The following is a 12,034-nucleotide window of genomic DNA, read 5'->3' on the forward strand; positions in this document are numbered from 1 at the left end:
CAATATTGACTGTATTTCGCCGATCCATTGCTTTAAAAATCAATGACTATTGAGTGTGTATGTGCACATTAACTATGCACATTGACGCAAAATGATTCCCTTGATAAAGTAGGTTGAAATAACGAGGAAACTATGTTGGAATTACAAGAGAACCATGTTGACTCAACCAATCTTTGTCTAGAGTGTTGAAACAGACATGGACAGAACGTTTGAATGGTTTAGTGACGTACTGTCGGCGTTATTAGAGTGAGGTCCATGTGTCTGCAAGACTCCAGCCACAATGGAGTCTGGCCAGAAGCGCTGGGTTGGACGGTGTTGGGACTTCATCTTCTTAGCCTTGGGGGCTGGGTCTGGGTTACTGGCATCCAGCATGGGCTGGAGGATGCGCCTGCGAGCGTTGATAAACCTAGAGATTGTGAGAGAGAGAGAGAAAATGAGAGAGGGACAGAGAGAGAGATGGAGAGGGGAGGGAGAGGGAAGGAAAATAGAAAAATAAGTGTAAGAGAAACATAGAGACAGACATTTTTTCTCTGTTAGGGTTTTGTACTCTGATACTGAGAGCATTTTTAGACCAGTAGATGGCGCCAATATGTTGTGAATCACCATTAGGTGGTAGAGCAAAGGACTGAGGTTAGAACTCATCATTCACTATTAATTTCATCCATACGTTTAGCCAGTTGATTTTCATGTCATATTGCATTGGCAGTAGTAGTATTACAATCTTACCAGTTGTTGACCTGTAATAAGGTGAGATTGGTTTGTCCTGCAATCTGTCTTTTCTCATCCTCTGTTGGGTAGGGATGCTACAAAAGGGAAAGATATAAGATATTTAGAGTGCCATCAGTAAAGTTGAATCAATTTCAATTAGAATTGTTGTGAATGAATAGTTCAAACCCTCCACTCGCACCTCTCATCCCTAACCCTTACCATCTTCACGCTGACTTCTCAATCTAACCTGTTAACCTTTTTTCACACATTACAAAAATCCTCACAGCCTATCAGACAGGGTGGAACTACCATCTTGCTTATACCTACTCAATTCATTCAGATCCCTAGTGCCTATTGGTGTAGAAGCTATAGGAGCTGTTTCTAGATGGGCCCTCAGTCATACACAGCTATAACCCTAACATTTTCAGCTCTAAACCCCTCACCCCACTTTTCCTCCATAGCTCGACCCTTCTCAATATCTTCCTCCATAGCTTAACCCATGGACTACATATGAATATAGGCTCTGTTACCAGCTTCAGCAGCACATCAGAAAAAAAATGTGATGGTTCAGCACTCAGAAATATGTTGCATGAATTTACTTTTCCATCAAATGTTTTGCTTATCTGGATACAACGGTTTTACGCTCCAAACAAACTTTTTGAGAGTGTGATGGCCCTCTTTTGAACAACTCCAACACATTAACATTGATATGAACACTGAAATGTTGCTAGCTCACCATGAGGTGCTGGAAGAGCCAGGAGCGCATGATGTTGGTGGCATGCTTGGGCAGGACCCCTCTCTTGTTTTTGTGCTTCTTGTCGTCACTGTCCAAGAGTGAAGCCAAGTCCAGGTTTACCTTGGATGGAAGAGAGGGATGGAAAGAGGGATGGGGTGTTATTGTTGCCATAGTAACAAAGGGAGAGTGCCAATTACTCGTCTCTTTGGCAAATGCAGAACCGCCCTCTTCACCATTGCCATAGCAACCCAATTTGAGTAATGATACTTAAAATAAAAGGCGAGGAAGGAATGTCGATTCGCAACACCCTTGACTCAGAGGAATCTGCGAGGCCGGTCTGATCTAAAATAGAGAGCTCAGATGAGAAATCTGCCTCAAAAACCTGGCAACGTGTGGTGGGAAATCAAGAGAGTACAAGTAGAACGCTTGTAATTAAAACTTTGGCTTTGATAAGAGTTTTGTGCCAACTCAGTGGGTGGTTGAGAAAATTGTGAAAAAGCACTTCTTCAATAAATCGCTGATTTCTGTTTTACAGTATAGATGATAATTAACTGTTCCAGTGTCCTAGTTTAAACAGCAATGTGTTAGAGGCTTTCGTTTGCATGTCCCCACAGATAGAAAATAGAAGCATTGTGTGTGTGTGTGTGTGTGTGTGTGTGTGTGTGTGTGTGTGTGTGTGTGTGTGTGTGTGTGTGTGTGTGTGTGTGTGTGTGTGTGTGTGTGTGTGTGTGTGTGTGTGTGTGTGTGTGTGTGTGTGTGTGTGTGTGTGTGTGTGTGTGTGTGAAGACCAAGACATCTACAGTGGCATGAGATCACTATGCATGAAATCTCAAAATGTCCATCTCTGGTCCACACACAAAACAAATAGTTTCTGTGTCATTGGCGCAAACATCATCAAAGTGGAGATCCTTCATTCATATTTAACAACACATTTGAAATGGTTAAAACATACCAAGAATATGAACATTTTATCTGGATCATGAAAACATTGGCAGGACAAAATGCAAAAATAAATAAACAAATACATAAATATACTCAGCTAAAAATGCATGTGATTAATTTCATGCAGACACTGGCATTGTAAAGTCATTAAAAAGAAACGGCTCCCAACTGATTCTGATATAAATATATAAAACACACAAAACAAGCCTCATTACAGTTGCAGCTGGGGTATGGAAATCCCTCCCCCATCCCCCTCGGCCCAGGGAATGCGTGTTCCGGGAAAGCGGGGTTGAATTAATTGGCGGCACCAAGCCGGGGTATCATAACCGGGAGTTTGCCGGTGGTGTAGCTACAGGGATGCACTTTATTCCCAGCCCACGTGTAGAGCGCTGCCTCGGCTGGGTCTTGGATATTCACAGAGGCCGCCGCTGTCTGTCAAATACAGAATTTCCTGCCTGGCTGATACAGCCGCAGAGTACCGCACTAAACAGTCTACTTCATAGCGGAGCATACGGGTGGTCTGACAGTCTGATTCAGATATGGACCTCCTGTGTGAGGTTCTTCAGAACTTGGGGAATGCATGGGTTTAAAGGGACATGCACTCGCCCACTCGGACATCTAGAGCTTTCTTTGCAGGTGTGTTAGACTTCAAATAAAATAAACAAGTGCACATTTCATCAAGGAGAACATTTTAGCACATAGGCTAAAGAATGAAACGTTACCATAAAAAACAAGTGATACTTCGCAAACACAGTGTGCCGAATTTCTTAGGTATACCAATGACACCTTTGCTATTATGCTATTACTCTAATATTCATATTTCATGCTAGTAGTGCCGTCACATGTTCATAACAGATAGGCTTGCAATCTGGTGACAGCTAATGGCAAGAAAAAATGAATATACTGCATGACATTGAGAGTATTTGGAGTTTGTCAGTCATAATCTTAAGGCAGGATATATTTGATTCTTATGACAGTGATACGATATGATAAAGACTATATCTCAAATAAAGTGTTATCAATTAACTAAATATATTTTACTACTGTTCTTCTAACTGGGTCAAGAGCTTCAAGTTCCTCGGTGTCCACATTACTAAGGAATTAACACGGTCCACGTAACACCAACACAGTGTTGAAGAAGGCACGACAATGCCTCTTCCCCCTCAGGAGGCTGAAAAGATTTGGCATGGGCCCACAGATCCTCAAAAAGATCTACAGCTGCACCATTGAGAGCATATTGACAGGCTGCATCACCGCTTGGTATGGCAATTGCTTGGCATCCGACTGCAAGGCGCTACAGTGGGTAGTACGTATGGCTCAGTACATCACTGGGACAGATCTCCCTGCCATCCAGGACGTCTATACCAGGCGGTGTCAGAGGAAGGCCCTAAAAATTGTTAAAGACTCCATCCACGCAAGTCATAGACTGTTCTCTCTACTACCGCATGGCAAGTGGTATCGATGCACCAAGTCTGGAACCAACAGGACCCTGAACAGCTTCTACTTCCATACCCATAACCCTGCTATATACAGTACATTCAGAAAGTATTCAAACCCCTTGACTTTTTCCACATTTTGTTATGCTACGGCCTAATTTTAAAATTGATTCAATTGTTTTGTTCCCCCTCATCAAACTACACACAATACTCCATAATGACAAAGGAAAAACAGATGTATTTTTCTTCTCAAATGTATTAAAAATACTAAACTTAAATATCACATTTACATAAGTATTCAGACCCTTTACTCAGTACTTTGTTGAAGCACCTTTGACAGCAAATACAGACTCAAGTCTTCATGGGTATGATGCTAGAAGCTTGGCAGACTTGTATTTGGGGAGTTTCTCCCATTCTTCTCTGCTGATCCTCTCAAGCTCTGCCAGGTTGGATGGGGGAATGTTGCTGCACAGCTATTTTCAGGTCTCTCCAGAGATGTTTGATCGGGTTCAAGTCTGGGCTCTGGCTGGGTCACTCAAGGATATTCAGACTTGTCCCGAACCCCTTCCTCTGTTGTCTTGGCTGTGTGCTTAGGGTTGATGTCTTGTTGGAAGGTACCAACAAATGGTTCACCTTCCAACAGGACAATGACCCTAAGCACAGCCAAGACAACACAGGAGTGCCTTCGGGACATGTCTCTGAATGTCCTTGAGTGGCCCAGGCAGAGCCTGGACTTGAGAGACCTGAAAATGTGCAGCAACTTATGTAAATGTAATATGGATAATTATGTAAATGTGATATTTCAGTTTTTTTGTTTGCAATAAATTTGCAAACATTTCTAAAAACCTGTTTTTCTTTGTCATTATGGTGTATTGTGTATAGATTGATGAGCGGAAAAACAATTTAATCCATTTCAGATTAAGGATGTAACGTAACAAAATGTGGAAAAAGTCAAGGGGTCTGAATACTTTCTCAATGCACTGTGGGTACATATCTACCTCAATTACCTCGTAACCCTGTACATCGACTCGGTACTAGTATATAGCCAAGTTATCATTACTCATTGTGTATTTATTCCTCATGCTACTATCTTTCTATTATTTCAAAAAATGTCTCTCTGCAAAAAAGTTGATTTGACATGATTTAAATTGGTTCCTCACAAGCATTGAAATAAGTGTGCCTATAACAACAACACGTTTTGGTGAGAAGAATGGTTTTGAATCTTGAATAGAGGGAACAGCAGGGATTCCAGGGACAAGATCGATTGTGGGTACAGCAGGGATTGTGGGGACAAGATGGATTGTGGGGACAGCAAGGATAATGGGGACAGCAGGGATTGTGGGGCGACTGGATTGCGGGGACAGCAGGGAGGGATATGCTAGGTAAGCAGCTGGTGTCCTCACCTGTGAATTCTGGATCTGGATGGTCCCCTGGGAGAGTCCCTGGGTTAACACCTGCCCTTGCGATGTCACCATGGCAACCGGCTGATACAAGGTTCCACCTGAGGGTATAATCTGCGGTTATGAAAGTCAAGTGGCTTCTTCTTCTGTGAAAAGCAGTCGGCCTCGCGCAGGTTCGACTCGAGACATATATTATCTCACCCTAACACAACAATAACAACAACAACACGTAAACACGGACGGCGCGAATAAAGCACGAAACAAAAGGTGTATTCTTTCACCTCTAAGGTCCTTGAGGAAGGAGTTGTTGTTTTGTTACTAATTACCACTAATTTAGATTCTCTGATTATGGGTGTTAAATTTGAGTTCATCTGAGTGTTGTGATCAAAGAGAAAGCTGGAATGAGATTGATTATTCTAGGTTGAAAGGGATTTCCGGAGGGTAGGGGTAACATTCCGCCTTACATAATAACAAGAAACCCATAGTTTCTTGAGTGATATAGAACACCTTCATTAACACAAAATGTTTATTCTTAATTATATGTCAACAGCCTGTTTTACATAGGATATGCCCTAACTTACCAGCATGCTGTTGCTGAAAAAAGCAATGATAAAAACATCTATTGTGGCTAAACCTTCTCTCACCCTGTTGTTGTTTTTAGATAATTCTGTTGTAAGTCCATTTTGTGCATGCAAGGTAGAACACTGTACAATTTGTACATGAACTGCAACTGTTCTTGCCTATGTATCTAAAATGTATATGCAAAAGGGGTAGTTGTTATAAAGTACCATGTAAAGATGTAATATTAGCAGGTTAGCGTTTTTCATCATGAATCTTGTTATTGAGGCAGCTCTGAGAGTGGTCACTAGCTGGCACAGCCACAAAGTCATAAAATCTGACTTTAACTCTAACCTTAACCACACTGTTAACCCTAATGCCTAACTCTAACATTAAATTTTGACCAAAATGCTCATTTTGTTTTCATAACATATAAAAAATATAGACAATTTTTAATCTCTCAGTTCTGCTTCCAGGACAAGACTCATCCCAATAACTGATAACAAGCATAATATTAGGGAAGGTGTGGTACCCATACAATTGGCTTGTGGAAGGTGGAAAGGCTTCTCACCTGACACCACCTGGGAGTTGATGGTAGTCATGGCAATGTTGCCCTGTTGCAGGGTCCCGGTGGGCACCATGATTCCCGAGGAGTTGACGGAGCTGGAGACTGATGTCATGGACGGAGAGGACGTCTGGAGGAGGTCCTGGTGAGGTCAGAGGTCATAAGAAGAGAGGGAACCAGTGAGGGATCTGAGAAGGGCAGTTGAGGACTTACTGAATGTTTCAGATAGAAATGCCATGAATAGAGCTGACAGGACTCATTATTGCAACATGTAGGAGACAAATGTCTGTTCTTCAAAATGTACTTCTATCAAAACATTCCACAATGTTGTACACTACTGAATATGACTCAGACGTTTGGACACAAGTATAATGGCCTTTCAGAAAAACAAAACAGTCTTGGCAGTAAAGTCAACAGATAAAATCATGTTTGAATGTAATTGTTCTTAGAAATTGCAAGGATGTCCATTCCAAAAACCACCTGGCATCCAGGGTGTATAAAATACAAGGTGACTACACCTTCCGTTAAGGAAAAAGATTTGAAGATGAATATACAAGAATGCAATGGAAAAAGGTGCAGATTTTTTTATTTTAATGTACAGAGTCTTAAACACAAATGGTTCAGTATAATATATTGAATATAACTTGTTGGACTCCCTCTAAAATGTACAAGGCAAAAATGACAATCGACAGCAAATATTGGAGATTTAAATCAGATGATCCTGTGCTTGTACATACAGTATGTTGGTCAAGTGTCCTAAGTTGGTCAAGTGTCCTAATAATGAAAGAAAAGCATTGTAAGTTAGAATTTTGTAAAGTTAGTGTGGGAGAAGTGGAAAAACTATTGTTGTCGATCAATAATGATAAACCTCCTGGCATTGACAACTTAGATGGAAAGCTACTGGTAGCTGACTCTATATCCACTTGTATCTGTCATACATTTAATCTGAGTGTAGAGGAAAGTGTTTGTCCTCAGATCTGGAGGGAAGCCAAAGTAATTCCGCTACTTTAAAGTGGTAAAGCAGACCTATCAGCTTTCTGCCAGCTCTTAGCAAACTGTTGGGAAAAATGGTGTTTGACCAAATACAATGTTATTTCTCTGTAAACAAATTAACAACAGACTTTCAGAATGCTTTAAAAAAATGTATTTAACTAGGCAAGTCAGTTAAGAACAAATTCTTATTTACAATGGCGGCCTAGGAGCAGTGGTTAACTGCCTTGTTCAGAGACAGAACGACAGATTTGTACCCTGTCAGCTCAGGGATTCAATCTAGCAACCTTTCGGTTACTGGCCCAACGCTATATCCACTAGACTACCTGCCACCCCAGATAGCTTAGTGAGCACTCAACATGATGATTACTGATAATTGGTTGAAAGTAATTGATAATAAGAATATTGTGGGAGCTGTACTGTTAGATTTCAGTGCAGCCTTTGATATTATTGACAACGTATGTGTTATGGCTTTTCAATCGCTGCCAAATAGTGGATTCAAAGCTATCTATCTAATGGAATCTTTTCTAATGTCAAACTTGTAAAGCGTTGTGTACCACAGGGAAGCTCTTAAAGCCCTCTACACTTTTCTATTTTTACCAATGACCTGCCACTGGCAATAAACAAAGCCTGTGTGTCCATGTATGCTGATGATTCAACCATATACCATATACATCTAATGAAGTCACTGAAACCCTTAACAAAGAGTTGCAGTCAGTTTATGAATGGGTGGCCAGTAATAAACTGCTTCTGAACACACAAGTTTTAGACCTCAGCTGAATCTGGTAATGAATTGTGTGGCTGTTGAACAAGTTGAGGAGACTAAATTATTTGGTTTTACCTTAGATTGTAAACTGTTATGGACAAAATATATATATATTCAATGGTTGTAAGACGGGGAAAGGTCTGTCCATAATAAAGAGATGATCTGCTTTTTTGAAACCACACTCAACAAAGCAAGTCTGCAGTCTCCAGTCTTGATAGTCTCCATCTTGATATTGTCTACTCATAGGGATGTAAAAAAATACCTAGTGAAGCTGCAGCTGGCCCAGAAAAGAGCAGAATGTTTTGCCTTTCATTGAAATAAGAAGGCTAATATCAATAGTATACATGCCAGTCTCTCTAGGCTAAGAGTTGAGGTAAGACTGACTGCATCACTTCTTGTTTTATAAGAAACATTGTGTTGGAAATTCCAATTGTTTTTGCATAGTCAACTTACACACAGCACTGACACACTTACCCCACCAGACATGCCACCAGGGCAGTCCCCAGATCCAGAACAAATTCAAGGAAACGTACAGTATTACACATGCATGGGACTCCCTTCGATCTCATATAGTGCAAGTAAACAGCAAACCTGGTTTAAAAAAACAAATAAAGCAACACCTCACTGCACAACGCCTCTCCCCCATCTGACCTACTTGTTGTTTGTATGTACTGACATTTAACTGATAGATGCACACACACGCACAGTACATGTTCATGTTTTTAAATGTACACTATCATTCAAAAGTTCGGGGTCACTTAGAAATGTCCTTGTTTTTGAAAGAAAAGCAAAAATGTCGTCCTTTAAAATAACATCAAATTGATCAGAAATACAATGTAGACATTGTTCATGTTGTAAATGTCAATTGTAGCTGTAAACGGCTGATTTTTAATGGAATATAGGCGTAGGCGTACAGAGGCCCATTATCAGCAACCATCACTCCTGTGTTCCAATGGCACATTGTGTTAGCTAATCCAAGTGTATAATTTTAAAAGGCTAATTGATCATTAGAAAACCCTTTTGCAATTAAGTTAGCACCACTGAAACCTGTAGTTCTGATTAAAGAAGCAATAAAACTGGCCTTTTTAGACTAGTTGAGTATCTGGAGCATCAGCATTTGTGGGTTCGATTACAGGCTCAAAATGGCCAGAAACAAAGCACTTTCTTCTGAAACTCATCAGTCTATTTTTGTTCTGAGAAATTAAGGCTATTCCAAGCGAGAAATTGCCAAGAAACTGAAGATCTCGTACAAAGCTGTGTACTACTCCCTTCACAGAACAGAGCAAACTGGCTCTAACCAGAATAGAAAGAGAAGTGGGAGCCCCCGGTGCATATCTGAGCAAGACGGCAAGTACATCAGAGTGTCTAGTTTGAGAAACAGGTGCCTCACAAGTCCTCAACTGGCAGCTTCATTAAATAGTACCCGCATAACACCAGTCTCATCAACAGTGAAGAGGCGACTCCGGGATGCTGGCCTTCTAGGCAAAGTTGCAAAGAAAAAAACATATCTCAGACTGGCAAATAAAAAGAAAAGAGTAAGATGGGCAAAAGAACACAGACACAGGACAGAGGAACTCTGCCTAGAAGGCCAGCATCCCGGAGTCGCCTCCTCGCTGTTGACGTTGAGACAGGTGTTTTGCGGGTACTATTTAATGAGGCTGCCAGTTGACGACTGGTGAGGCGTCTGTTTTATATTTTTGTTCAGTATGAATTGTAAAGCATTTTGTCTGTAATATCTTTTTTGTTATGTGTAGGAACGCAGTAACACTACCTGTCACCATTGGCGTTGGCTAATTGGGCTCCTAATAAGTCAAACCCTATTGGAAAATAATATTCTCTCTATTTCAAGGTGCAATAAAAATGTAATACACACAAATGCAGCCTTTATCTTGCTGGGAATTAACCTCCCGGAGAATACACCAAATGCTTCCATGCACAGGACACTAACTCTCACTGCTAAAAGGGTCATTGTAAGGGATTGGAAAGAGGAGCAGCTGCCCTCATTTGCAGAATGGCTCCAACTGTCTCTGTCAAATTTGAGATAACTATTGCAAATATAAATGGAGAGTCAAAAGAAAAAGATATGGGTCATGCTTGAAGTTACTTCCTTAAAGTGAATGAAAACAGGGGGAAATTTATGTAATTTGTATTAACATAAAAAATAAAAAGACAAAACAGATGAAACAGTTGGCCCTTTCTAAGTGCATACCAGAGACATTCTGTTTAGAGTGCATATACCATGTCATTTCAAAGTCTAGTTTTGATTTAATTTTGGTTGTCTTGTCAACTAACGTTAAATGTGAAATTAGCTACAAAAATTCACCATGTCAATGGATTTAGGTAAAAAATATTAAATTAAAATATGATGACTTGTTGCAAATCCAATCCGTTAATTCAATGTCATCACATACATTTTTTTGCAGTTGAAATTACATGGAAACAATGTTGATTCAATGAGTTTTTGTTTGTCTGTCTCTTACCTGCTGCAGGCTAAGTGAGGTGTGCGAGGGCGAGTAGGGTCCGCCCAGGTCATTGCGGAGCAGGTTGTCGCTGTGCATCTTGGTCTTGAGGCAGGTGATGTAGCGGTTGCAAAAGTCCTTGCAGAGCTCATTAACCTTCTCCAGTTCCAGCAGGTGGATCCTCAGCACCTGGATGGCCTTCACCATCTGAGGAGAGAGAGAGGAAAATAAGCAGGCTCAATGACTGAGGAAAGAAGGAGGCTATATGCTAGCCTTCATGCTAGTCTGAGCTAGCTCGACAGACCCCTTGTGTGCCTTATAGATGATGTGATTGCCCTAGTCTGTCAGTCCCTGAACATTCTCAGATAGCCCTTGACATAACACTTGCTAATCCATGACCCTCTCAAAATTCTTAACCGTGGTCCAATCCTTTTCCCAACCAGGCTTCCCATTCCTGTGCTCACTCTCTCAAAGTCAGCACTCAAGGGCACCAGAATGGGGTGGAAAAGTGCTTGGCCAAGGAGGATCATTTTTTTTTAGTTTATTTGTTACAATTCATTGGTGTTAGATGTAAAAGATGATCAAATTGCTTCTGTATTGTAATGTCGTTAATGCATTTCTTTTGAATAAATATTTATTTAATGTACAAGTGAATAGGTTGGTTTACTTTTAAGTTTTGACCAATTAGGTAGCTTGTTCAGCTGTGGTCAATGGGAGAGTTGACCTGGTTAACAGGAGGACTGGTAAAGAGACGTTGATGAAAGAGGAAGAGACATTTTTATTTATTTTATATCACCTTTATTTAAGCAGGTAGGCCATTTGAGAACAAGTTCTCATTTACAACTGCGACCTGGCCAAGATAAAGGAAAGCAGTAGGACAAAAACAACAACACACATAAACAAACGCATAGTCATTAAGACAATAGAACCATCTATGTACAGTATGTGCAAATGTAGAAGAGTAGGGAGGTAAGGCAATAAATAGGCCATAGAGGCGAAATAATGACAACTTAGCATTAACACTGAAGTGATTGATGTGCAGATGATGATGTGCAACTAGAGGTAAGAGCAAGAGAAAGAGGATAAAGAACAATATGGGGATGAGGTAGTCGGGTGTGCTATTTACAGATTGGCTGTGTACATCTACAGTGATCGGTAAGCTGCTCTGACAGCTGATGCTTAAAGTTAAAGAGGGACATATAAGACTCTAGCTTCAGTGATTTTTGCAATTCGTTGAAGTCATTGGCAGCGGAGAACTGGAAGGAAAGGCAGACAAAGGAAGTATTGGCTTTGGGGATGACCAGTGAAATATACCTGCTGGAGCGTGTGCTATGGGTGGGTGTTGCTATGGTGACCAGTGAGCTGAGATAAGGTGGGGCTTTACCGAGCAAAGACTTATAGATGACCTGGAGAAAGTGGGTTTGGCGACGAATATGTAGTAAGGACCAGCCAACGAGAGGTCGCAGTGGTGGGT

At 40.9% G+C, this 12,034-nt stretch overlaps 1 protein-coding gene across 3 annotated transcripts in view; it reads right to left on the reverse strand.

Annotated features, from left to right (window-relative positions):
• LOC110533517 (homeobox protein PKNOX2) overlaps positions 1 to 12,034 on the reverse strand; it is a 118,949-nt gene that overhangs the window by 3,836 nt on the left and 103,079 nt on the right. For all 3 annotated transcript variants that reach the window (XM_021617806.2, XM_021617805.2, XM_021617804.2), the window contains 6 exons: positions 10,582 to 10,767; positions 6,352 to 6,487; positions 5,226 to 5,323; positions 1,445 to 1,564; positions 727 to 803; positions 231 to 406 (listed from right to left, as the gene is read on the reverse strand). In XM_021617806.2, coding sequence (XP_021473481.1) covers positions 231 to 406; positions 727 to 803; positions 1,445 to 1,564; positions 5,226 to 5,323; positions 6,352 to 6,487; positions 10,582 to 10,767 — 793 coding nt within the window. The remainder of the gene's footprint in view (positions 1 to 230; positions 407 to 726; positions 804 to 1,444; positions 1,565 to 5,225; positions 5,324 to 6,351; positions 6,488 to 10,581; positions 10,768 to 12,034) is intronic.

This window comes from Oncorhynchus mykiss, chromosome 10 (genome assembly GCF_013265735.2).
Source record: "Oncorhynchus mykiss isolate Arlee chromosome 10, USDA_OmykA_1.1, whole genome shotgun sequence".
Taxonomy (NCBI): Eukaryota; Metazoa; Chordata; class Actinopteri; order Salmoniformes; family Salmonidae; genus Oncorhynchus; species Oncorhynchus mykiss.